Source organism: Arvicola amphibius, chromosome 7 (assembly GCF_903992535.2).
Source record: "Arvicola amphibius chromosome 7, mArvAmp1.2, whole genome shotgun sequence".
Taxonomy (NCBI): Eukaryota; Metazoa; Chordata; class Mammalia; order Rodentia; family Cricetidae; genus Arvicola; species Arvicola amphibius.
This window is the reverse complement of record NC_052053.1, coordinates 96977072-97004614: the sequence shown is the minus strand read 5'-3', so window position 1 is coordinate 97004614 and position 27543 is coordinate 96977072. Positions and strand designations below refer to the sequence as shown.

Sequence of the window (27543 nt, the reverse complement as noted above, 5' to 3'; positions counted from 1 at the left end):
AATCAGTGGGTAAAGCTGTAATGCACTGGGTATGTCCAAGGGGCTCTAATGGAAATTCTGGCGGTGGGGGGATTACATTTGAAGAGAAAGCACTAAAACTGGGCCATGCTTTATACCCCCCCCCCGGGGGGGTAGGTAATTCACTTTAAATGATACATTACATTACCCAGTTTTAGTACTTTCTCTTAAAAAAGTAGACTTGGATTATGAGGTAACCACTCTGTTTCAGACAGAGTGAGTGAGTTTAGGGCAGCCGTGCTGTAAAGATGTGTGGGTTAGGGTCAGAGTCTTAGGAGTGCTATGTACTTCTCATTTATGAATCTTACTGGTTTTTATTTTATATTAGGACTTTAGCTTACAGTCCACTGAATTTTAATGAAACGAATGTAATCAAATGACTTGATAACTCTAATCTTTTTGACAGTTTTGATTTTTTGATGTGACTATAAAAATTTATCATAATTTGAAGCCCTAAATTGAGCTATTATGTTGTGACATTTTCCTGATTGCATAGTGAACTATCTATAAGAACAGTTATACTTCTGTGGGAAACCAGGGTCTCATTATATTATGTGCATAAGGTAATTCTGTTGAACACAGATGGCATTTTTTAAAGGTATGGTAACTAAAGAACCTATCTGCCATTCTATAGCACTGATGTTATGTTGACAGATCATTAATGAATGTTTAATTTCCCCTACTCTGAATACATCAACAACAAGTATGAAGGTGTTGAAGTTAGACTTTGTGAGGTAGCTCCTGGTCCCTTTATTTGCATGTGGAAATTCAACCGTGATTTACCTATGGATTTACTTAGACTGATTAAACTTTTGTGGAAGTGATGGCTATGCCATAATATCTTCACAGATTTATCAAAGGAAATAGTAATCAAGAGAATTCTTAGTGTAGAACATCCCGCTCTCTTTCCAGAGTGGTTAGGTTTACTTGGGAAACCACATATAAATCAAACAGTATGGCGATCTCACAAGGTACTTTTCAAATAATTCTCTCAGACCTGAGTTGGGGATTGTGGTTGAGTGTAGTCCCCAAAGGCGTGCCTACTCTATGGTATGATTCGCGAGGAGATTCTCTCTCTCTTTCTGTCTCTCTCTCTCTCTCTCTCTCTCTCTCTCTCCCTCTCCCTCTCCCTCTCCCTCTCCCTCTTCCTCTCCCTCTCTCTCTGTCTCTCTCTCTCTCACACACACACATATACACACACACACCATCCCTGAAACAAGAACACCGAGAATGCCCCCTCGAATCAAGAATGCCATCTTTATTGTGTTCCAGGGCAGCTTATACAGGGTCTCCTTGACTATTGGCCACACCCTAACTCTCAGCTGCAAGCCCACCAGAAACCACTCAGAGCAGCTGCAAACACAGGAAAACAAGTTGTTTACAGGAAATTCAGGGTCTGGGGGTCCACAGTCCCCAACATCCTCTGAATGATGTAAAGGATGTGTGTTTTGCAGATTCTCTTGGATGAATGAATACTTTTACTTCTATGGTTTTATTTGCTCAAACAGTTGTAATTCCCAGATGTCTCAGTTACTTGTAGTTACACTTAGGTTTGCTAAGGCTTCCTGGCTGTCACATCAGAAAGCATTTCAGTACAGAGGATGGAGTAGTTTGGGGAAGGACCATTGATTCCATTACCAAGTTTAGGCTGCTGGGCATATTGCATTTACAGGTTTCTTGGTTATAGTCAATCTTGAAAAATTCCACAGTGTGCTATCTTTGACAAATGCTTTTAGATAGGAATTGTTTGTGGAGACCCTTTGGAATTATTGAAAGTAGTTTATTTCCCTTCGTTCTCTGTAATAATTTAAAGATGGTTTTGGAAATGGGAGAAGCTGTGCTGTGGAAATCGACCCACTCTCTGCCCTGCAGTTTGCTCTTGTTTTGCAGACTTTCCCTTCTCATCCATGTGAGCCAGTTGTCTCTTGGTATTCTAGTGGAATTGGTTCCAGGACCTTCCATGCCAAACCCCAGAGTGCAGCAACTGTATGCTTAAGTCTGCATTACATGCAGCACCCAATACAGCATGCCCGTTGTCAATAGTTGTTAGGCCGTATTGTTTATAGTTATGGCGAGCAGAAGCTTGCTCATGTTCAGGGCAACTAGAACTTTCTTCAAGGTTATTTTATTCTAAGTGTATGAGGGTTTTGCTTTCCTGTATGTATGTGCACCCTGTGAGTGCCTGGTGTTCACTGAGGTCAGAAGAGGGTAGCAGATTCCCTAAAACTGGGCTTATGGATGGTTGTGAGCCACCCTGTGGGTGCTGGAACCGAACGTGGCTCCTTATCAAGAGCAGTGCGTACTCTTAACAGCCAAGCCACCTCTCTAGTTCTGGAATTTATACCCATGAATCTATTTTGCTGTGGTTGAATCCACAGATGTAGAATTGATGGATGTGGAGAAATGTTCCTCTGCAGGGAAAGCAACCCCATCGTTGGTTTATTATAGGTAGATAGATGCTCTTGTTAATGTTTTCTCTCCCATTTTCCTTTGGGTGTTGGCAACATGACTTGAATTTTGAAAGGCTTAAATATCACCACACCTTTAATCCCAGCACTCAGGAGGCAGAGGCTGGCAGATCTCTTGAGTACAAGACCAGCCTGGTCTACAGAGTGAGTTCCAGGGCAGCCAGGGCTGCACAAAGAGAAAACAAACAAACAAAAGGCTTAAACACCTTTATGTAGGTTACACTGTTCCTGGTATTAAAACTTACAATGTGTAAATATTGAATACCATTACAACCCATTGTTGAAGATAGGAGTATGTATAGAATGTGTGGAAATATGTATGGAAAAGAAGCAAATCAGCAAAAAAATTCTTGATGAAATACAAATGAATTTTCATATAAATAGAATTCCTAATAATGGTGTCATATTGTATGCACTCAGCATTGTAACTCAAAAATTATGAATCCTGGAGCAGTTGATCAGTAAGTTTATGCAGGTAATGCAGAACAGCGTCTAAGATCTACCCAGTGCTGTGGTAAAGTCCGAGGTGAACAAACTGAGCAAGATTGTTTAAAGAACCAAAAGGAAAAATATGTCTAAACGTAGTTTATATAGCAATTAAATGTGAAGACCTTGCTCACCAAAGTTTATTAACCCAGATTCCCTCAAAGCTCCCTTGGGAACTTTTAAGAAGTATAGGAACATTCCTATAAAGCATGTAAGATTATTTTAGTCCACCAGTATATGACTTTGAGTATGTTTCCCAGACTTTTCATCCCATATCTTTCATGTCTGGGCCTTCTCTCTGCTTCGGGTTGCCGCTCTCTGATCCTGGTATGTGACGGACTTTTCCAGAGTGATAGAGCACCTGCTGGTGATGAACAGAGTGTGCTGCATTAGTTTAGTCCCGTGGATAGGCATACATTCTGACTGTTGTTTCCCTAAGAAATGCGTTCACCTGCAGCAGAAAATATAAATATTTTATGGCGTGTCATAAGTATGGGGTGCAACTATAAGATAGTAACTAGTACTCTTAATACTTCTATTTGTATTATAGAAAAAAATCCAGAATTGAAACTACTTGTGAATTTGTTGCCTTTAGGGAAAATATATTCTGACTTACTTATTCTGTTACAGTTTCCTAGCCAGGCTGTAGTGAGGGCTTTGGTGGGCAGGCCTGCTTTTCATCCTGCCTGGATCCCACATGGTTAGCTTATGCCCCGAAATAACATCACACAAATTGTATTCTTTTAAACACTGCCTGGCCCATTATTTTCAGCCTCTTACTCACATCTTGATTAACCCATATCTAATAATCTGTGTAGCACCATGAAGTGGTGCCTTACCGTTTAGTTTCTAGCATACGTCCATCTTGGGCTGGAGCTTCATCGTGTCTGGCTTCTCTCTGAGGAGAGGCACAGTGGTCTGCCTAACTTAGGAGAGGTGTGGCATCTTACTGATCCTTCTACCTCACTTCCTCTTCCTGTTCTGTCTACTCCACCCACCTAAGGGGCAGTCTATCAAATGGGCCAGGCAGTTTCTTTATTAGCCAATGAAATCAACTCAAACAGAAGACTCTCCCACATCACCAGGCATTTGGAATTAACCTGACCTATTGTGTGGATGGATTTACAGAATATTTTCTCTTATGGAAAAGTATGCTTGAACCTCAACACTGGGCCAGTGTTGCTCCTTTTCTGTGTCGCATCATCTTTGGAAGAAAACATCTAACTAGAGTGCTCACCTCAACCCCCAGAGGAGAGCTCGGCAAGAGAGCCGGATCCTCAGAGTCATAGCTGCTGCTCTCAGGGCCTTTTCTAAGTCCTTTGGGGGCCGCGTGTATGTGACAATTGGAAGGCTTACTGAAAACATTCATCTTTCTAAGTCCCCACTCATCATGATGAGCAGATGTTTTGTAAGTTCTCAGGCACTATTTAATTACTGAGCTCTCTTCCTTTTCTCCGACATCCCCTTAACCACTAACTGGAGGTGGTCTAGCTATAAAATGCGGTTCCACACATTGCAGGCTTCTTGTTTCTGTCTGACTTTCTTGTGAATAAGCCAGAAGTAATCTTTGCACATAGTAGATGGAGTATACCCGCCCCCCCCCCCAGCTCCAGGTGCACAGGAGGTAGAGCACACTGTCCTGGAGCACAGGGCTGAGTGCCTACTTAGGTGTGTACTTACACAGAACGGTCATTCTTTTCCCAGTTAGTCCCTTGTACCTGGTGGAAATAGCTATAGGTCTAAGTGAAGTTCTGATGGACCTCAAGGACACTGCTCTCATGCCATTAGGACTTCCTGACGGTGCTGTTACTTGGGGGGTGTGTGCTAGGCAAACCCGACCAGTGCACTGCATTCCTAGTTCTCTTTGGACTTTGAGAAAAGGTTGTTTGAGCTGGCCATGACCATGACTATAGTCTAGGCAGCCCTTGCAATCCTCCTGCTTCGAGCCTCTTCAGTAGCTAGCATTTACAGGCCAGGCATGGTGAATATTTAACTTTTATTTCCCTTTCTACAAGAGATTGGCAGAACAGACAGAACTTTAAAGTCAAGAAAAAAAAATGAGTTTTTCTTTTCAGATATTTCAGTGGTGCCGCGAGTCTTTGGACTTAAAGAAATAGTCTGGGTTGAGCTTGTATTTTGAGTTTGGAAGGAAAACTCTTCATCTCTTCTTTCTTATAGAAGATACTACATTATAATGCATCACTTCTTATTATAATATAGTGCATCTCTTCTTTCTTGTAGCAGACGCTACATTATAATGCATCACTTCTTCTTATTATAATATAGTGCACCTCTTCTTTCTTGTAGCAGACGCTACGTTATAATGCAGCATAGGACAGTAGGAGTGCAGAGTCGGGCGCGCCAGTTGCGTTTATCAGTTTTCAAGTTTAGCTAAACAGTTCAAGAAAATCATCTAATTTAAGGGAGTGTAGAAATATGAACTTTGGAATATTTATTTTGAAAAGCTGACATAAATGTTTTTTATTTTTTAACTTTCTAAATCTCTTATACCTTATTTTTTAGAGAGCTAAGGCTTGGTCTTCTTGTTTTTATCTATTTTTATGTTTTATTGTATTGTCTCTAGCCCTTGGCTAGTATTTGTTTAAAAATGGCTAAGTCCTGACATAGGGCCTTCGGGCCTTAGTGACTCTGTGAAGCCAGTTATACTCAAGAATACCAAGGCAGTGTTTTCTAGCATATGTTGATAAATTTTTCCGTTGAAGGTGAAGACACCAAAACAGAGACATGTCCATGATTACAGCTTTTTGTAGGTATGCTGTGTGCTTCTGTCAGAAAACATTTTAGAATTATCCTGAGAAGATTGCTTAAAATCCTCCACTCAGAGAATAAGGTAAGCTCTTCAGAGCTGTGTTGTCACCTGATAGGGTCACCGTGCCTTGACTGCAGGGGCTTGCATACATCATGGGAGAGCAGTACCTGACAACTGCCTTGCTCTGCAGTTGGATGAGGCTGGTGTTATGGTGGTTCTGGGTTTTTGCTTGGCAGATGAGGGATATGAGGGAGATGCTGGCGGCTTTGCTTCAGGTCTCGATTAGTGAGAAAAGAAAATAAACCAGGCTACCTGGGGTTCACCATGTCTGTGTAGTTCAGGTTGGCTTTGAACCCTTGGTGGTTGGTCTTCCTGCTTCAGCCTCCCAGATGCCACCATGCCTGGTTAGTTTTTAGCCTTATTTCATGGTTGAAAAGAATCAGAAGTGCTTTTTGTGACATGAAGCTTATATAAAATTTAAATTTCGTTGGCTGTAGAGCTTCATGGTAACACATTACACTTGTTTGCGCATATCTGCCTGTGGGATTCTTGTTTTCTCTCAGCACAGTGGGGACTATAGCAGGTCATCTGCACACTGGGAGTCACTTGTTGGTGTTACACATGCATAACATTTGCTGATGAGCTCAAAGTCACAGACAGATAGGAGGAATAAGTGGGGGTCAGTAGAGGAATGAGCCTCTGTGTGCCGAGGCTGCCTGTGGTTAACTGTATTGTACATGTTATAGAAATTAGCTAGAGGGGAGGATGATAAGCTTCATTACAAAGAAGTGATAAGTGTTCGAGATGAATAGCCGTTTCCTGAGCCGATCAGTAAATAGCATGTAGATGTATCTAAATATTACACTGCGACCCACAAAGACAGACATTACTTGTCAGTTAGATGTTTTAAAATGCTTTAAAAATGTTTTTGTAAAGAAAGCTTTACTCCCGACTCTAGATCCAAATTATTAATGTCCCTGTCTGGGACCAAGTAGCTGACTTCCATGTACCTCAGCCTTTCTGTCTGTAAAATAGGAGACCAATAGAGCCAACCTCATGAAGTGAGGCCAAGTTAAATGAGTTGCTCCTACATAAATCACTTAGAAATGCTAAAAAAGAGAAAAAAAAAGAAAAAAGAAGTGCACATCACACGTAACAGCTCAGACCTTAGTTATCACTCTACCGCAATTGCCAAAGAGGTGTTGGAGTCACTTCAGTGGGTGGAGCGTGCCTGAAGTGCCCTGAGGAGGCACCCGCCATAGTGCAAGACAAGACAGGGACAGACCTGAGTCCAAATCAAAGCATGGGCGGTAAGCATGCTGAGGGAGGTGGCTGTCATCCAAGCTGATTGTTGCCATGCAGAGTGCTGGTTTGACAGAGGATCACTCGTTTAATATTTGGAATTGGAGTGCGAGGTTGTCTCATGACTACTAATTCTGTCTACTCTTGAGTGTGTCTGTGATTGCAGTGGCTTCTTCAATAGTCCTGTCAAAATGTCTGAAAGTGTGCATAGCTTCAGCCTTCTACTCCTGGATGAAGTCTCACCATGTCTTATGTTAAAAATAAGCTTCCAGAGTCAAGGAGAACTGAACTGGGTTGGGAGTGCCTCTGTCTCGCTGTTTGGTTCTAGGCATTTCTTTTCTCCTTTCCTCACTGGAGAGAAGACACAACAAAATAGTCATCTGTCTTCTTATTCTCCCCCCACCCCCACCCCCGGTCTGTCTGACTCTTTCTCTGTGGTGTCTGTTTGTGTGAAGGCCAGAGGTTGATGTCACGTGCCTTCTTCAATGCCTCTTCACCTTAAATACCCAGGCAGGGACTCTCACTTGGACCCAGAGCCTTCCTCCCCACCCCTTCCTTTTCTAAGTTGTAAAAAGGACCATACTTCTTTATATGCAGTACAGTTTAGTACATAAAGAAAAATACTCTATCATACTAATGATCAATATCTGGTTTCCACTTGGTGTGTCATTGAAATCTTGGAAAATCATTTATCTATTAAAACAAATCAATAAAAGAAGACCTCTACAGGAATCAGACTAACAGTTATCTCTCTACACAGTGAGTTTTCCTCTTCAGTAGTCAAATCGGCAGCTGTTGATGATGGAATGAGATGCAGGCCCAACGATGATGCTCATTTATAAGAAGACAAGTTTTCTCTCGAGTATGAAATTAACTTTGCATGGCACAGACCTGATATAACTGTTAGCTACCATGTACTCAAAAATACCCCAGAGGCCACTTTCTTTTCTGTACAGCTTAGCCTCACAACTGAATGAAGATGGTTCCTCAGGCCTAGAGCCTGAGGAGATACAGGGTGCTCCTCCCCCTGAAGGGTCCATTTCTGAAGCCACTCACCTTTGGCTTCATAATGGTATTTTGGTGGCAGGTGGCAGACTCTTGTTTGTGATTGTCACAGTTTCAAAAGTCCTGGCTAAATCCAAGAGCAACATCATATCTAAAAAGATGTTCTCGGGGCCCAGAGGCAGACTTCTGTTATTTGTTCCATCATGTCTAAAAAGATGTTCTCGGGGTACTAAGGCTTCTGTACTTTGTATGTAGTACCCATTGGCTCTTGTGGGAGACACAACTTTCTTCCTGTCTGTCATGTGTATCCTCATTTATGTAGCAACCAAACCAGTTATTACTGGATTTTTCCTGTTCTGCCCAAAGTAATGTAGGAATTCTTAAAGTGTAGTATTGTATGATGGATGCATTGTGTCCACTCAGCTCCGTCCGTGGCCTAGGGCAGTCACACTGTGTGCTGGGCCACTTGATCAGAACCAGTGTGGGTGAAAATCCATAGAACTTGCAGTGGTTTCGTTTGTGCCCTTTGGATCAGGGTGATGGAAGTATAGTTAAGTTGGCAGAGATGGAACACCACCCTTGACTTGAATCACCCCCTCCCCGGTCCTCTAGACGAATGTCAGGGAAGTGAGAGAAGCCAGGTTGACCCTGGTAGGCCTTCTGGGTTTGGGGCACTTTGGAGAGAGTTGTGAAGGACGGCGGTCGGTCCCCCAGGTCTCGCCAAGCTTCATCGTGGTTTGTTCTCCAGCCTGCCTTTTTTTTTCGTGAAGTCAGAACAGCTCCTGGATGCAAGTGTTAACGCTGCTGATGTCCAGGACACGGCTGCCTGGACTCGCGGGCTCCTGAGGTGCTGCCTGGATGACCCTAGGTGGGTGGGTGGGTGGGTGGGAGGATGGCAGTGGACTGGCCTCAGTGAGACTCAGGCCCCTCCACATGTTCCACCCTGTTGCCTGAATAGTCTTCAGGCTCTTGTAGGAGCAAAGTTTTGGAGACTTTATCTCCATCCACCATTCCCCCCACCTCCACCCAACATTAAAAAAAAAAAAAAGAACAAAGTACCATTTTGTTTCTTTTTATCTTTTCAAAAAATTCTGAACCATCTTTTGAGTGAATAGTGCCATAGTTGCACTTCAGTTTCAATTCCATATGTCAGCGACTGTCTGGAAAATGATAGCTGGGGATCTGCAGGAATCACCTCACCTTTCAGATGAAGCACTCTTGTGCGTAGGTGCCTGTTTGCCTGGGAAGGCACCATCATTTTAGAGGCACCCTCACTGTATACTCTGTTCACCAGTTAGTCCTATGTTTGTCTTGGTTTTTGCTCCACTGTGGCAAGAATGCCACACTGTTCAGGCACCTTCTGTTTTACCTAATGGGCCTGCCCTGTCTAGTTTTATGTCCCCTTGACACTGCTAGAGTCATCTGAAAGGAAGGAACCTCAACTGAGAAAATGCTGCCATAGGATCCAGCTGTAAGGCATTTTCTTAGTGATTGAAGGGGGAGGGTCCAACCCATTGTGAGTGGGGCCATCCTTGGGCTGGTGGCCCTGGGTCCTGTAAGAAAGCAGGCTGAGCAAGCCAGTAAGCATCAGCTTCTGCCTCTGGGATCCTGTCCTGTTTGAGTTCGTGTCCTGACTTCCTTTAGTGGTGAACAGCTGAATAAACCCTTTCCTCCCCAAGTTTCTTTGGTCATGGTGTTTCTTGACAGCAGTAGAAACCCTGACTGAGGGCCCAAAGCTCCAGGGTAATGACAGTGGTGACTTGATACACTGAAGGGAAGGTGTAAGATTCTTCCTCAACATGAAAAGCTCAAGTTCTTGAAATGCACACACTGAGGTTGAGTCAACAGATGACCATTAACCTCATACTGTGCCTAATTTATTAATGGAGCCTCATGGATGTGTAGGAAAACACATATGAACACACGTGCATAGGGTTTGGGTTTGGTGCTGTCTACATAGACATTCACTGGGGGCCTTGGGGTGTGTCTCCTCCATGGCAAAGGAGAGATGGCATTCAGTGATATCAAATATTGCACAGCGCATTTCCAGAATTTCCCCATTTTCCAAAATCAAAGCTATGTGTATTAAATAACACCCTTTCCTCTACCACTTCGTTCCAGCCTCGGATAACTGCTAGTCTGCTTCTTGTTTTGTGGATTTGGTATATGTTATATGAATTCATCAGAAATACTGGTTGTTTTTTTTTAAACGCACTTTGGTATTTTGCCTGCATGTGTGTCTGTTTGAGGGTGCTGGATCCCCTGGAACTGGAGTTGTAGATAGTTGTGAGCTGCTTGTGGGTGCTTGGAATTGACTGGGTCTTCTGGAAAAGCAGCCAGTGCTCTTAACTGCTAAGCCATCTCTCTAGCCCCCTGAAAGAAAGACTGTCATTTTGGTACTATCTTATCTCACTTAGCAGAATGTCCTTAAGGCTTCCGAATATTGTGGCATAGGACAGGATTTCTTTGCTTTTTGCTGCAGAGCACCCTGTGTGACTATACAAGTTAGTGTTCATCCACCAACAGCTATCAATAATGCTGTAAGTCCGTGTGTGTGAGAAAGCTCTTTGAGATCTTTTCCAGTTCTTTTGAATGTGTGAGTAGGAGTCGGCTTGCTAGATGATACGTAGTTCCCTTTTTAACCTCTCAGAAACCACTCATCATTTTGTGTAGGCATGCGTGTGCATGATGCTTGTGTGTGGGTGCACGTGTGGGAGTCGGGTAGTGTTGTGGAGTTGGTTCCTTCTTTCATGGGTTCTGGAGATTGAACTCAAGTCACTACGCTTGCGTGGCAAGCACCTTTACCTGCGGAGCCATCTTGTCCCATTTTTAACTCTGAGGGATTGTTACACCATTTTCAGAGGCTGAGCTGTTCTTCCCATCAACAGTCTACAGGGAAGGGTTCTCCCACTTTGTCCACTATCTGTACCATGTAGTCCTCTCTGCCCTCTTTGGGTCAGATGGCTTTGAATTGTGGTTTTAATATTTCTGTCCCTCAATTTTTTTCAAGACAGGGTTTCTCTGTGTAACAACCCTGGCTGTCATGGAACTCACTCTGTAAACCAGGCTGGTCTTGAACTCACAGAGGTCTGCCTGCCTCTGCCTTCTTAGTGCTTAGTCACCATGCCAGGCCTGTCCCTCCAATTTATTTTCTTTTTTTTGGGGGGGGGTTCTTTGAGACAGGATTTCTCTGGGTGACTTTGGTGCCTATCCTGGAGAGAATAAAGAATTTTTTTTAATATGTCATAGATATGAAGGAAAGTCAGAGACTGCCAGGTATGTAACTTGATTTGTTAATCAGCTATCATTGACATGGATGTAGATGCTTGTGTTAAAGGTGCAAGCTAATATACTCTTCTAGGAAAACCTTTTTATTACTATTTACACCTTAGGTTTGGGGAGGGAGTGTTAGAGAGATAGCTCTTGCTGAAGACCTGTGTTTGGTTCTGAGCACTCACTTGGTACTGCACAGCCATCTGTACCAGATCCAGGGCATCTGACACCATCCTCTGGTCTCTGTGGGCCCCAGACACCAGTCGTGCACTGTTGTGGAATATTGTTTTAAAATGTGTTACATTTGTTTATGCTGTGGACCATTTGTTTAATGATGCAAAAGAAATGTGGTGCATTTTTTCTGTTGCATTTGCTTAACTCTGTAAAGCTGTGTTACTTTGTCTAAAGTACCTGATTGGTCTAATAAAGAGCTGAATGGCCAATTAGCAAGGCAGGGGAAGGATAGGCAGGGCTGGCAGGCAGAGAGAATAAATAGGAGAAAAAGAAGGATCGAGGAACAAGAGAACAAAGAGAGGAGGCCGCTAGGGGCCAGCAGCCAGCAGGGACTAAGAGTGCAAGTCAGATTACAGAAGTAAGGAAAGGAAAAGCCCAGGGGCAGAGGATAGAGGGGTAAAGAAAAGCTGGCTAAAGCCGGGCGGTGGTGGCGCACGCCTTTAATCCCAGCACTCGGGAGGCAGAGGCAGGCGGATCTCTGTGAGTTCGAGGCCAGCCTGGTCTACAAGAGCTAGTTCCAGGACAGGCTCCAAAGCTACAGAGAAACCCTGTCTCGAAAAACAAAAAAAAAAAAAAGAAAAGCTGGCTAGAAACAAGCCAAGCTAAGGCCGGGCATTCATAAGTAAGAACAAGTCTCTATGTGTATCTATTGGAGCTGGGTGCTGGTCCCCCCAAAAGAGCCAAAGAACAAAGAGTAAAACCAACCAACAATAGCGCACATACATACACATAAATAAATCAGAATAAATTTTTCTTTTTTTCCCAATTATACAAGAAATATTCACTCTTTGAGAGTATACACCTGGCACCTCATGTTGTATTTGTGTGCACTGCAGGTCTTATTTTTCACTTCCATAGATTACATTGATAAATAGCCTACAGTTTCCATGCGGCAAGATTGCTCAGTGGGTAAAGGCACTTGCTGCTAATTCTGGCTACCTGAGTTCAGTCTTCAAGTTGTCCTCTGACCTCTGTGTGCGCACTGTGGCATACGAGCCCACAGATACACGTGCCTGTGCACACATACAAATAAATCAATGTAAGAAGAGTCTTCAGTTCTCCAGTTCTGGGGCTTGGTTTTCAGTTGAGATTTCTTATATAAAAGTCATCCAGTACTGTCTGTATTAGAATTCAGTTTTATGATTTTAAGAGGAGTTGTTGACTCTAGGTTAAAACTGACAATTTATATTTTCACTTTTTAGCAAGCTACAGAGTTTTGGTGCCGGAAATCAAACCAGGGCTTCCTGGAAGAGCAGCTGGAATTCTTCTTTCTTAAGAGTGAAAAGGGATTGGGCAGTGTAGGAATTTAGTAATTTCAGTCTCACCAATTTATGCTGACCGTACATCACTAGTGCGCACAGTGTGATCAATTTATGCTGACCGTACATCACTAGTGCGCACAGTGTGACCAATTTATGCTGGCCGTACATCACTAGTGTGCACAGTGTGATCAATTTATGCTGACCATACATCACTAGTGCGCACAGTGTGATCAGTTTATGCTGACCGTACATCACTAGTGCGTACAGTGTGATCAATTTATGCTGACCATACATCACTAGTGCATACAGTTTGATCAGTTTACACTAACATTTTAAATGTCTGGTACCAGGGTGTCTACTGAGCCATCTCTTTCCAACCTCTCATGCAGTTTTTATTGGTTGGCTGTAGTACCTTTGCAAGGCCTCCTCCTCCTCCTCCTCCTCCTCCTCCTCCTCCTCCTCCTCCCTATCCTCTTGCCTTTATTATTTTCTGCTGTTTATCACTGCTCTGAAGGAGGTCCTCATATGTCTTGTCTCCCCTCTGTATGTGTACACATAGATCTTATGTCTTGTCTCCCCTCTGTATGTGTACACACAGATCTTTATTTCTCAGGTTTTCTAAATGCCTCATTAGTCTGTGATACCTAAATTTAGTAAACAGCACCTTAAATAGTGAGGAAGTTATGATTTTAGAAGCCCCAAACAAGCAAGCAAAAAAGACATCTTATGTTAAAGATGGATAGTTAAAAAAGAAAGCTTGCTTAAAAATTCTTTTGAAGTCTTGATGTCAGTTGTAAGTGATATGCCTGTCATTCTGTTACCCTTAGCCTCACACTACTGGATTGTACCAGCACTGGCTGGAATACCTGTGTATCACTGCACACTAGACAAATCTCAGGGACCACACAACCACTTGATTATCATACTGGAGAAGTAAAACCCACTAGCTTGCCTTCCTTAACTTAGTCCCTTGCAGGCTCATGCCATTTGAAACAGTGCTTTTAAGACCCACTGTCTGAGGTGTGTGAGGGGCTGCTTGGAGCCCTCATGGTGCCGCAGGCCTTTATCTGTGTGTTGGGAGCTGTGACCTTTATGGTTATTTAATGAGGGCCTTGTTTGTCCACCAGTAGATGCCAGCTGCTCTGCCGCCGTTGCATCTCTGCTGTCCACCGCTTGTGCTTTGTCTTTGGCCTTAACTTAAGGTAACACTCATAATAAAATTATATAACTTGAAGATAAAAAGTGTCTTTTTGGAAAACTGGAACTTTGTGAAGTATTATTTGTAGAACTATTATGAAGTCAATAGTTACTTTCCAGAAAGATTAATAATAGAGATTTTAATGTAGAACTTGCTATGTCAAACAATGCGTACACATTATACTTTATATGTATATATAATATATATAATGTTTATATATTTTATATAATGGTTATACTTTAACCATTAGATTAAGCTGTTATCTTACCCATTACTTTCTCTCCCAAAGTGCCTAGTTTCCCTGGACTTTATACTTGTTGCAAATTAGAATCCTGAGTGTTTCTGAACACGCTTTCCTTGAAAACATAGTATGTATAATCTAATATAATACAGCAGTCAAGCAGGGAGCCGAGGGGGTAGCTCAGTCCATAGAGTGCTTGCTCTGCAAGCTTGAGGACTTGCATTTGGAGCCCCAGTGCTCAAGCTGGGAGTGGAACTCCACCAGTGGAGGACCACCGCAGAGAAATGAACCCCTGGAGACCTTTGGCCAGCCCATCTATCAATGAACTCCAGGTTCAGTGAGAGACCCTGTCTTGAAAAATAAAGTGGAATGTGACTAAGAAAGTGTGACCAGCATACACACACACACACACACACACACACAAATACCCTTCTAGTGTGTAATCCATAAAGTAGAAAAAGTTTCAGCTAACTACTTTGCAGTGATTTTGTGTATGTTTGGTTTAGGTGTTTGCCCTAGAAAACAGTATAGTGAATCACACTTGTAGGAAGGTTGATGAGCCCTAAGACTGTATGCTAGTGTGGCCAGCTGTCCAGGAGGGAGCCGAGTTTCCCAGGCTGTGCAGCAGGTTTACTGCAGTGCTCAGCAGCACACTGTGTTTGCACTTTGGCCCAGTTCAGAAGTGCAGCTTACATGGTGTCTGCTTCTGTCCCTGGAAGGTTTGGGACTGACTGTGGGTGGGACTCAGGCACCTGAACCGCAGAATGGAAGGATAGATGAGCGCTTTTGTAATCTGTTTCTGACGTGACACTGTTGCCAGTATGTAAGAGTCTCCTTAAATTTCTTAAGGCAAAATTTATTTTCAGTCTTTCTGTGATTAGTATCTTTTCAAAAAGTGATTTTCTGGTTGTCTTTAAACCCTCACATTTCAATGGGATTATTTAAAGAACATTTACACTGTTCTTAGTAGTATTTGGGGTATGAGGACTGACATTTATTTAGATGAGCTTTGAACTTTGACAATTCAAAATTAAGTACTCTTTCATTTGTTTGTTAACATTTCCTTTGAATTTGTTTGACACAGATGTTGGTTATTTCCCGTCTGTCCAGTTAATACAGTCAGCCATTTTATCCTTAATGTAGACTGTGGTGGGTTAGGATGGAACTGACCTGTTTTATTGACTATGAAGATGGAATTGGTATGTGATCTATGACATTGAAATGGGCATATGACTTCCTTTAATGTGAAGATGTTAAGATAGGTAATCTTGGCTAAATCTTTTATATTCAGCATACCTTAATATCCTATCAGGAAATGGAGACATTGAACTAACAGGCCTTCAGGGATTCTATTTTTGTGCGGAAATTTCAGAAGGAAACAAGCACCACCCAGAACTTTGCAAATTCTCCAAATGGGTGACTGGTCTCTGTGTCTGTGTCTCTCTCCCTCTCTGTCCCTCCCTATGTCTCTCTCTGTGTTTATATCTGTTTTTATTTTTCTCTCTCTGCTTATGTCTCCTCTCCATCCCTCGTGTGTGTCTGTGTTTGAGAGTGGCCTTTTCTGTTCAGAAGATTATTTGGGGCATTTGTTTTTATAGTGAATATTAGGTTTGTTAAAGATACAAATCAACTAAGAGTCTTAAAATGTCCTTTTCTCTTAACATTTTAACCTTCACTTTCCAGAGGCTTACTTTTTGTATCTTGTTGTACCTTAAGATCTCTTTAATTTAAATTGCACTTATAAATTGAACATCTTAAAGTACTTACATGATAAATCTTACGAAATGATCTACATCTGATATTTATTAATTTAAGAAAATAGGTGTTTAAGCAAAATCACAAGGCTAAACCAGTTATTTAGAAACATTTTAAATTAGATTCAGCAATTTAACTTTTCAATTATATTAATATGTGGTTTTTTTTAAAAAAAAGACTATTTTATGTGTGAGTGCTCTATCTGCATGCATACCTTTATGCCAGACAACATGTGGTTGCTGGGAATTGAACTCAGGACCTCTGGAAGAGTAGCCAGTACTCTTAACCTCTGAGCCATCTCTCCAGTCCTATGTAGAGTTTCTAAATCCAAGTATTTCAGAAGCCAAATGTACAACTGTTATTCCCATCCCAACACAAAAACTGGAGTGAGGCTGTGGCCTTTGTCTCCTTTCCTAATTCTCAGGCCACTCAACGCCTCTACCACATATTTCTGCTGTGAAGGCCTTTCAGTTTCACCATTTCAGTTTGGGGTTCTGCGTGGCAGTGGCTGAGGTTGAATCTGTTGATAACACATGAGGTCATCCTGCACAAATCCAGGATGCTTGATAAGTTCAGTCTGATAAGTTTATGCTCTTTGACAGTGGTGACTGAAGCTGTGCCTTCCGAGTGGGCCTGGCCCCAAGCCTGCAGCCCTGGTTTTCGGGTTTCCTGTTATTTTATTCTTATATAGAATGGGTCTCTAAGTCTTCAGAATAGGTGACTTGACTTATTTCAATTAACCCTTGATTGCCTTATTATTTTCTAAGTTCTTCTGTTCTTTTTAAAATAAAATGAATCTATTTTATGTGTATCAGTGTTTTGCCTGCATGTGCACTATGTGCATGCCCGGCGATCATGGAGGCCAGAGCCATCAGATGGCCTGAGGCTAGAGTCATGGATGGCTGTGAGCCTCCATGTGGAGGTTCTCTTAATTGCCGGAGCCATCTCTCCCAGAGACATCAACAGGGACTGCTCACATACACAGGGTTATGCAATATCTTAGCTGTTCAGTTTGGATTATAAGCGCTGCTCCCCCACTCCCCCACTCCCCCGCCCCCAGACTGCGTCAGCACTCCGCAGTAGCTATGTAGTGTGGGCCACACAGGTAATTTTAAATTTTGTAGTAGATATAGTATTAAAACAAATGAAATTATTTTCAATAATTTTTAACCAATTATAATTCAACTTTTCCCACCTGCAATCAGTTTAAGAATTGACATATCATACCTTTTCCATACTTAGTCTTAACTAAGCCACATTTCAAGTGTTCAGTAGCCACTTGAGTGGCCTCTGTTTTGGGTAGTAGAGTCCTTTACCTTTGCAACTTAGTATTATAATTGTTTTGTGTGTAACTTCATTATTTTAGGTACAGATTTCTAGAATAAGTAAAATATAAAGTATTCTAAAACACATATATTTCCTTTCTCTTAAAGGCCCTTCCTTCTTCGATGATTATAGTAGCAGTTTATTGTCCCGTGGTAGCTGCTGTTTTCATTGTTCTGAAGATGGTCAACTACCGACTACACAGAGCACTTGACGCTGGAGAAGTTGTAGATAGGCGCACAAATGAGTTCCCAGACCAGCGAGCCAAAGCCGAACAAGGCAACTGTTCAACAAGGAGGACAGACAGCAATGGTCCAAGGTAAGAGAGGAGTATGCCTGCGTGATGATGTGTAATGGTGTGTGTTCTGTGTCCAAGGTAGGGAGATGAGTGTGTGCTCTCTGTATGTTTGCTCTCTGGTCCCTGTTAGCTTAAGGTGACAAGCGCAAGTTACAGTCTTAGAACAGAAGAATGTAACTAGCGTGTTTGGAGGATCACCGGTACTCGTGGCCTCATCACTGAACAGCTTACAGCAGTAGTGCTTCTGCATAATGGTCACACCAAAGACCAAGACCCAGGAAACACAACTGAAGGAAAGTTACGCATTGTTTATAAATCTCAGCATCACAACAATTTACACGTACAGAAACCAGACAAGCCGGCACATAACTATAATCCTAGCAGGTGGAGACGGGAGGATCCCGTGTTCCAGGCCTCCCTAGTCTTATTGTGTCCCAGGAAAAAGAAAGAAAAAATGCCCATAATTAAAATGTATATATAGCTTAAGAAAATTTTATATTGTATTTGATATAATCTGCATTTTCCACTTAATCTGTTGTAAATATTTTTCAGTCTTACATTCTTATAAGTATCCCTCTGTTGCTTAGTTACATTGTAGCGTGTTTCCTTGGCGCCACCAGGGGTTTCTGTTTTTGACAGAGGGATCTAATTTATCTATATTTTCAAAAATTTCTTGAGATCTTACAAAGTAGTGCATACCACTAATGTGAATCTAACAGACAGTTCCTGTGTGGACAGGATGTATGTAAGTTGATTCGATGCTTAAAGCAATTCTGTGAAGTAGGGACTGCCAGTCATCCCTGCATCACAGCTGTGGAACTGAGGTAAGAGCCACCCAATAACCTAAGCGCTCAGATGAGATGGAGTCTGCTTCTGGCCACGCAGCATAATATGAGTGATTTCAGGTTGTAATGTAAGGACAGTACGGTAGCAGAGGTCGCATCTCCATCCAGGCACCCATCTCTGGATGCCTCCCTCCCGCCCATCGAAAGGCTTAGTTCCTGCCTTTCCCTCAACCATTATGCAGCCACCTCATCTGTTTACTGAGCAAGCATTTTACTCTTGTAAATTTTTTGCTCATTTCGGTGATCACAAACTGCCATTATTTTCCTTAGCTTCTTAAAGTTGGGGACTTGATTTTTCCTATAGACTATTCTCAGCTCTTACATCAGTGTTTGGCACTGATAGTTACTCACTGATTGCAAATATTTGAAGTAGTAAAAGTGCTTTTTCTAAGATATTTCTAATGACATAAACTGCCTTGTACAGATGTATTGTAATTTAACTTCTGTTTTTTTAGATAAATTATTATTATTTTACTTATTGTGTGTCTGTGCACATGTACATGCCTGGTGCCTTTGGAGGCCAGAAAGAACTGGAGTCAGAAACCGTTGTCAGCTGCCATGTGGTGCTGGGAGCCAAGTCCAGCTTCTCTGCAAGAGCAACCTATGCCCTTGTACGCAGAGCCCTCACTCCGCCCCCTATTTGTAGCTATTTTAATATTTCAAATTTAAATTTTATTGTGAAAAAGATCACAGTGGCACTCATTTTAAATCATTGTATTGTAATTTTAATTTAACAGAAGTGTAATTATTGAAAAGGCTACATGTTTCTGAGTTCTCAGATGTCACTAAGTTCTGAAGTTTTGTTTTGTTTTTGTCATTTTAACCACTATAACCAATAGTTTTTGGCCTCATTTATTTTCTTTTAATAATACTGAGTATTTAGTATTCTGACAAAAATGTCATTATTGAAGTTTTAGATTACTAATGGGTTAAAAGTTTTCATGTGTTACTTCTATTTGTATTAATCTGCTGTCTGTTGCTATTTGTAGTACTGCTTTTTCAGTGTTGGGATTTATTAACAAGTATTAAAAGTATATTTTAAAATAGACTTTAAGCATGAGGAATGCAAAAAATAAAAACAAAAACCAGGAACATGGGAAGGAAGGAAGATATACCCTAGAGTATGAGTGTGGGCTTCTCTAAGAGAGAGTTGCTGTCTGAGAGATTGCCATTAATTTGATGAAGATATATATTTATGGTGTTAGTCTTTTGTGGTCAGTGTCAGATAGTTCCCCAGCTTCAGCATTTGCCACAGTTTATAGTGTGTGTCGATTCAATGTTTATTAGTTTTTCCTTTACTACCAAGTTCTGTAAGAATGTCTTCCCAGTTATATAAATATTTACTCTGATTTCTTTCTTATTTATATTTTTTGATTTTGCTCTTAAATTGTATTCAGTTAGAAAACATCCTAATACTGTAGTTTAGATTTGTTTGTCCCATCCATTAAATAATAAATCCGTTAAATAAAATACTTTCTTCCCCGCAATCTGAAATGCCTTTTTCCTTGCTGTTGTTCTCATCTCACATAGTGGCGCCCCAGCCTGGCTGTCCTCTGTCTCCAGAGTGGTGTGCATTCGCCCGTCACCACCGCTCGGCCTTCTGTGTATGGTGTAGATCCGTAGGTGGCTTAAAACCTAATGCAGTGTGTGTGAGCTGTGCAGGTAATTGCAGTGTTTAGGACCAATAAGAAGAACATCCATACATGTTTAGTGTAGATGTTCATTTTTTTCTTTTTCTGAATACTTTTGATCGACACACAGCTGTCTAAATCCCTGGGTTCACAGCTTACAGACGTGGAGGCCAAGTTTATCTGTGCTGGTTCTGTGCTCTGTTTTCTGCCTCGGTTCTTTTTTCCGTGAGTGTGTGTGTGTGTGTGTGTGTGTGTACATATATATATATATATACACATATATATGTATATAATTGTAGTCCTATAACAGGCTTACTCAGTATTACTTGGCCATTCTCATGTGCTTATTTAACTTTTCTGGTGAGATGTGTACTTGCTTATTCTCCCCAAAATTTTCCATTGGAATTTTGATGATTGTATTAAATTTGAAGAAACTAAATCTTTCAAATAGGAAAATTTTCAAGAATGTAGTAGATATTTTATTTATTTTTATCTATTTATTATATAAAATTTTATAAACTTAAAAAAGAGTTCTGCATATTTCTTCAGTTTATTACTTCCATATAAAAGGAAGATGGGCTTGAGGGTCATTAGCTCAACACATGAAGTATGCATTCTGAAAACTTAGAACGTTTAAAGCCACACTCCCCACAGGTAAGCAGCAGAAGGCAGACTGTACTAATCTGGGGTTTGCATTATTTCTAATCATGTGGTCTTGGCAAAGTTACATGAGCTCGTCAGGTGATGAGGCCAGTGGAAGTCTCATTCTGTAAGCTCATTATGAAGAATAAGTGAGTTAGTCTATGTGCAGCACCAGGAACTGCACTGGCACAGGGAACTGCTCTGTGATTGCTCTGGTGGTCTCTGCTTATGTGTAGTATGTGTTAGCGCTTCTGTTGAGTTTCCTTTTCTCTCTCTCTCTCTCTCTCTCTCTCTCTCTCTCTCTCTCTCTCTCTCTCTCTCTCTTTCTCTTTTTCTCTCTTTCTTTCTTTTTTTCAAGACAGCTTTAGTTGTCCTAATCTTGTAGACCAGGCAGGCCTCAAACTCACAGAGATCTACCTGCCTCTGCTTCCCAAGTGCTGGGAATTAAAGGAGTGTGCCACCACCTCCCAGCTTTGTGTTTACATTTTCTTTTATTTTAAAGAACTTATTTTGAAAATGTGTATGTCAAAGAGTGTACCAAATATAAGGATAATTCAGAGACATAATTTAATATTCAGGTCAGTATGTAATCCCTCATCACACAGCTTAGGACAGAGCATTATACAGCTGTGGAGAAGCTCATGCATCATTTCCCATTTCATTCATGTGTTCAGTACTGAACATTTTCTGGACTTCTGTATGAAAATTTCTGTACTTTTTGGTTTCATGTCATGATCCTTACGGATGTCCTAAATGTATTTATTATTTATTTTGTGTACTTTGGGCTATGCCGTATTTCTCTGTGAGGGGCATTTTTTGCACAGGAAGTTTATTTATGCTAATGTTTGTAACTTTTATTTATTCACATTTACCAGCAAGCAGTCTATACTCTAGGGAGAGATTATGGCCTAGTCTTCCGCTAGTGGCCATTCAGATTATTTCCAACTTTCTCCTCTGATAACATTATTGAGTATCTTCTGGTACACTTATGCAAGCTGGTTCTTAGGGCATCTCTGAGTTCATCTTATTAGGTAATTCCAAGCTATTTGCCAAAATGATTTCTGTCGATTAGTTTTCAAAGTCCTTATTGTTCCCTATCTACATGAACATTTGGTAATGGTGAAAATTTAACTTTAGCCAGACACAGTGGCTCACGCCTGCAGTCCCAGCACCTGGGAGGTTGGGGCAGGATTACTGTGACTCTGAGATCAACCTGGCTGCTGAGGGAAACCTTATCTCAAAAGACAAGCAGCGCTTTGCCATCCAGCAGTCTAACTGTGCTTCACTGTGGCTCCAGTTGGGCCCTGATTGCTGCTGAGTTTGAGCATCACGTTGGAAGCAGTTAGCTTCCTTTTCTTTCCTTTGCCCATTTGTGATGTGGGAAGCTGTTCTTTCTTGTTGATTTGTTGTTTGTTTATTGCTTATGTATGTTAAGGCATCTATGAGTTTGCATTTTTCTTTCCTTAAGTTTTCTTAGGGTTGTTAATACTTTTGTTGTTGGCTTGAGATTGGCTCTCAAGTCATACAGGCCAGCCTTGAACTGAAATAGCTGAAGATGGCCTTTACCTCTTGATTCTTTTGCCTCCAACTCAAGGTGTTGGCTTATAAACTAGTACTGTGACGCTTGGATCAGTTACCATACTTCTTAAAGTTGATGTGTCTTTTGGATATTGTTGGTCTAGGAATTGAATCCAGGACCTGGGGAATGCCAGGCAGATTCTCTACCAGCTGAACTGTATGTATCTCTAATCCTTTCTTGGATTTAATAAAAAAGAACTTAGCCTTTTTAGTAAGTGACATTTTTCTGTCTTCTGAAAGTATTCCCTGTACAGTCATCTGATATTCTTCTGTGTTTTTTAAAACTTTGTTATTTTATTTTTGCATTTGAATTTTATATGAAATTACCTTAGTCAGTAGTGTCATGTAAGGGGTCAGACTTAATTTTTGTTCCAGTGTTGTTTAACTGACTCTTGGGTGGCAGCCACTGTGTTCTCTCTGTTAGAAATGAACTCAGCACACAGTGGCGTGTTCCCGGCTGTCCTTTCTCCTGTGCTGCTCCAGCTGTCTGTGCTCAGTCTCCTTATTACAGAAACTCTGTGCCTGGCTCCTGGTAGCCTCGTTTCCGCTCAGGGGTACTGTAATCATCTTGATTGGGCTTTGATCTTTGATACAGACAAAGATCTTTGGCGTTTTTATTGATTTGAAAATATAGATTCTCTTTTTGAGTGTATTTATCTGTAGTATTAAACTTTTCTCTATTTTATTTTTCAAAATTCCATTTATCATTTCTCCATTAAAAATAATTTATTATTTTTGTTTTCTACCTGAAAAATTTTAAAATTTTGCTGTCTTTTTCTCTCTCAAATGTAGTAGTTTTTGTTGTATCTAGAAATCTTATTAAACTTGGTTGTCAATGATGCACTTCGTGTAATTTCTTGATTTCCTGTGTGATGGTATTTTATTTTTACCTTTGTGATTAGAGCAGCAGTGAGCATGGCTGAGCAAGGATCTGTGAAGTAGACTGTTGAGTCCTTTGGGCGTAGCCAAGGAACTGTGTAGTTGGGCCATAGGGTAGATTTAGGTTTGGTTTTTTTGAGGATTCTCCATCTTTTTAAAACTTGCCTGTTGAGATTTCTTCTGTAGGCTTTGTTTTTACATCTCCTCTTCACTCTCCTACTGTCTCACATTCTGTTCTGAGGGATGGAACAATCAGGACTCCATCGATTCCTGTGTAGGCCACCGTGCTTGGTTCCTTAGGGCAGTAGTTTATTGTGTGAGTAAGTAACTCTTGGAGCCGTGTGGATTTTCAGTGCCCTCTCTTATGTGATACAGTAGTTCAAAAACCCTTAAATCTTTACGTTAAGAGTTAGACTCTTTAATGCCTATATTGTATATTTAAAGTATGAGTAGAAACTAATCATTGAATTTAAAAATTTGGATGCTAGTATTCTGGAGACTTGCATTTTCTGTTTCTATAAACCAAACCTCCATTTAATCTTTTTGTTTGTTTTGTTTTGTTTTGTTTTGTTTTTTTGTGAGACAGGGTTTCTCTGTGGCTTTGGAGCCTGTCCTGGAACTAGCTCTTGTAGACCAGGCTGGCCTCGAACTCACACAGATCCGCCTGCCTCTGCCTTCCGAGTGCTGGGATTAAAGGCGTGTGTCACCATCGCCCAGCCATTTAACCTTTATGAAACTGGATTTTAGGCTAAGATTTCTGAGAGAGATCTACTCTGCCTAGAGACTTTTTTTTTTTAAAAAAATCTACTTCTATTTTTATAAGCATCGTTAGAATCTAGATTACAATTGTAAAGTTAGCATTATAAGGGTGTTACAGTGTTTCTGACCAAAGCCTGAGCATCAGCAGTTAATATGATAGTAATGATCCGAAACCTAGTTTGTGATGGCTTCCCTATAATTCATGGTAGACTTCTGCTTCTCCGCCTTTCCTTGTACCTGGTTTGTGTTTTGTTTTGTTAACAGATGGAGAAATTAAGGCATAAAGGTAGAGATTCCCTGAACTTGACATTGCTTGCTGTAGTGAACCCCTTTGCCTCTGTAAGAATTGTAAACTGCTGAACTCGACAGGTGTGTGTTGAGAACACCTTGCTACACCTGGCCAGTCTCACTCCTAAGGAACACTGTACCTCACCGGTCTGTGTGTCAGACTGTATTCAAGCCACAATTTAGGGCTGTGGAGAAGAGAGAATGATAGTTATTTTATTAGAGGATGTTTAAAATAAAGGAGGCATTCTTTATTTGCCTTTTAGCTTTGTCCTTTTTGTTTCTTGAACGTTTCCTTTCTCACCCTCACGTTGACTAGGGACCAGTGTTTGTTCTGGGTCATTGCTTCTCATCTGGGAGTAATGCTGGTCCTGGGTGTCTGGCAATTCTAGGAGACTCTCCAGTTTTCACAACAGGGTATGCTGCTGGCATCAGCTGTGGGAGGGTAAGGACCAGACCGGCTGCCAGCCATTGTGTACAGCCAGCCCGCACAGCCATGATTTACGGGCCCAGTGTCGACAGGGATGGCGTGAAGAAGCCTGCCCTAAGTAATAGGAATAGTTGGCAGTTGGGGACAGAAGAACCTCAGTGTCTGTTGTTGAAGGACAGGACAGTTTATTAGAAAGAGTGTGTGTGGCTTTATGTTTTATAGACCTGGTGTTCAAACGTACCTGCACCAAGTGTACGGTAAATAAAGAGCAGATTTGTCCACACATTGTAACTTCCTACGTCAACAGTTTAGCTTGTTCACTTGGAGATCTTCTGCTAGAGTTTACCTCTGTAATATTTTACTTTTTCATATGTAAAACAAGGATAGAAACATTTACAAATTTTAGGGAGGATTTCATCAGGAACTAAAAAGCAAAATTATTTTTTTGATGAGTCTACTGGGATAGACTCATTTACATTATGACCGCTTGGATTTTTTTTTTTTTTAAATCAGAAATGGTATATGAAAGTGAGTAAGATAGTCTTGCCTCTGGCTGAATAAGCAAGTATCTGTCCATACAGTGGAGTGTCGTTTGGCCACAAGTATAAATGAAGTGTTGAATGTTCCAATGTTTTGTCAAGAGGAGGAAGCCATTATGTGCGCCGTACTTCCTGCTTCTGTTGATAGGAAATGCCCAGGTGGGCACATCTGCAGATCAAAAAGTAGGTCAGTGTTTGCCTAGTGCGGGAGAATGGAAAAGACAGAGAGAAGCAACAGGTAAAAGTGTTTGCTTTTGAGGTGATTAATGATGATGGTTTCATAACTTTATGAATATCTAGAAATACTGAGTTATAAAGTTCAAGTGGATGGGTTCTGTGGTATGTGATAAAGGTAATATATGTACACATACATATATAGACATACAAAACAAGAGGAGAGCTTCCATCCTTCCTCTGGTATTGAGTATTTATTTTCTTAGTCTTCATTTTGCCCTGCATCTTTTGGTTGCTGTGGGTCTGACTGAGAGGGTGCATTTTAATGGCATTACTGGGTGTTTCTCATCACAGACTTTGTGTGATGAGAGTCGCTACATTATATACTCTTAAGTTCTTGGTGTAGACGTTAGAGCTGGTATGAGTTAATACAGAACAGCTAACAACCTGGAACACATATATTCCCTCTCCTCACACAGGTGTTAGTGTACTGAATTGGCCATGAACTTGGTATCTAGTTACTAGGATGCTGTATTTATGTAGATGTAAAACAGATTAGAAAGTTCTTAGTGGCCTAAACTCCTTAAGCAAACCAGGGACACTACCTTTTGTGGGAGAAGGACCATAAAGCAAACTGCTGCTCTAGTAACCACTTGTGAAGATGCGCTGCCAAGTGAGTTCCTTCTGATGGCAGAGATGCCATCCAGATACTTAAGGGCTCTTTTGTCTCACAATATTAGAGAATCTGCCTGTGGGGGCGACTTCAGGTGTGTCACCTCATGACGCTGCTCCCCATTTTGGTATCCAGATTCTGATCTTTGAGTCAGTTGCTGCTGCGCTGCTGCTTGTTTTTAATTTGAGAGAGAAGACCTTCCCAGGGAGCTCTAGCTAGCCTGGGTTTGATGTGTGAACCATGGTCTTGGACTCAGATAGCCTGCTGTTCCCTGAGTGCTGGGGATAGGTGACCACCACCATCTGGCCTCAGTTAGTGTCTGCAATAGCCCCAGGCTTCAAAGTCATAGCTTCAAGACTACCAGATACATGGACCAGAGAGATGGCTCAGCAGCTCAGAACACTGGCTGCTCTTCCAGAAGACCCGAGTCTGGTTCCTAGCACCCAAGTGGCAGCTCACCATCACCAGACACCAGGTGCACATGTGGTGCACAGACATACACACAGGTACATTCACACACATAAAATTAAGACTAAAATAAAAATGGGCAGGCACAGAGAAATATATTTCAACTATGGGACATTTCTGGCCTGACCCATACTAGTTTGAACTGGACTAATGTGCCTTCTCTAGAACTAGTTCGGTGGCCACACCTGGGCTGTTTCGATTGCCTTTGGTGGGCAGAGCTCATGTGTTGGAGTCAATGTAATCTAAACTTTGTGAGAGTTTGGGGTGAGGAAATTAGAGCGCTAGAAAAACTTTTGATCACCAAAATTTTTTGGCTACTCAGGGAGTTGGATTAGATACTGGCTGGCAAGGTTTTAAACTCGAACAAGTAAACAGCTTCCAATAAAAACAGGTTGCTTTAAGAGTTGTGTTCTTGAGGAAACATAGACCACGTTAAGATTTTGAAATTTGTTAGTTTTTTCACCTAATTTTTGCTATTATTTCTAATTAGTATATATGGGTATCATCAACTATTTGAGTCTAATACCTTACCCTTTGATTTTCTAAGACCCGCTGTTAACCACTTTTTAATCATTGGAAATTTTGTTTTTTATTTTGTTTTGGTTTTATATTTTTTTTTTCTGTAGCGTCTGTCCTGAAACTGTTCTGAAACTCACTCTGTAGGCCAGGCTGGCCTCTAATTCACAGACATCTGCCTGCCTCTGTCTCCAAAGTGCTGGATCAAAGGTGTGCGCCACTATATAGGGCAACAAACATAAATTTAAACTCACAGGCTTCTAGTTCTTTACAGCAATTAGATCCCAGGTACTTTCACTTTACTTACAAAACACAACTGAGCAGTTCACCCAGGATGAGTCTTCCCTGGTGTGTCCTTTGTGTTACACAGTCAGTCAGATGTGTCTCTCTGAGACATCAGCTCACGTTATCTGATTGCTTTTAGTTGGCTTCTTTGGCTTGCTCTTAGGAAACAAAAGGCAGTAACTTCTTTGCAAGAGTGGTTTTATGGC

The 27543-nt window shown here is 41.3% G+C and overlaps 1 protein-coding gene across 4 annotated transcripts in view; it reads left to right on the top strand.

Moving 5' to 3' along the window:
• Window positions 1-27543, top strand: part of Pcnx1 (pecanex 1) — a 142349-nt gene that overhangs the window by 15786 nt on the left and 99020 nt on the right. For all 4 annotated transcript variants that reach the window (XM_038335641.2, XM_038335640.2, XM_038335643.2 and 1 more), the window contains exon 2: window positions 17446-17654. In XM_038335641.2, the coding sequence (XP_038191569.1) occupies window positions 17446-17654 (209 nt within the window). The remainder of the gene's footprint in view (window positions 1-17445; window positions 17655-27543) is intronic.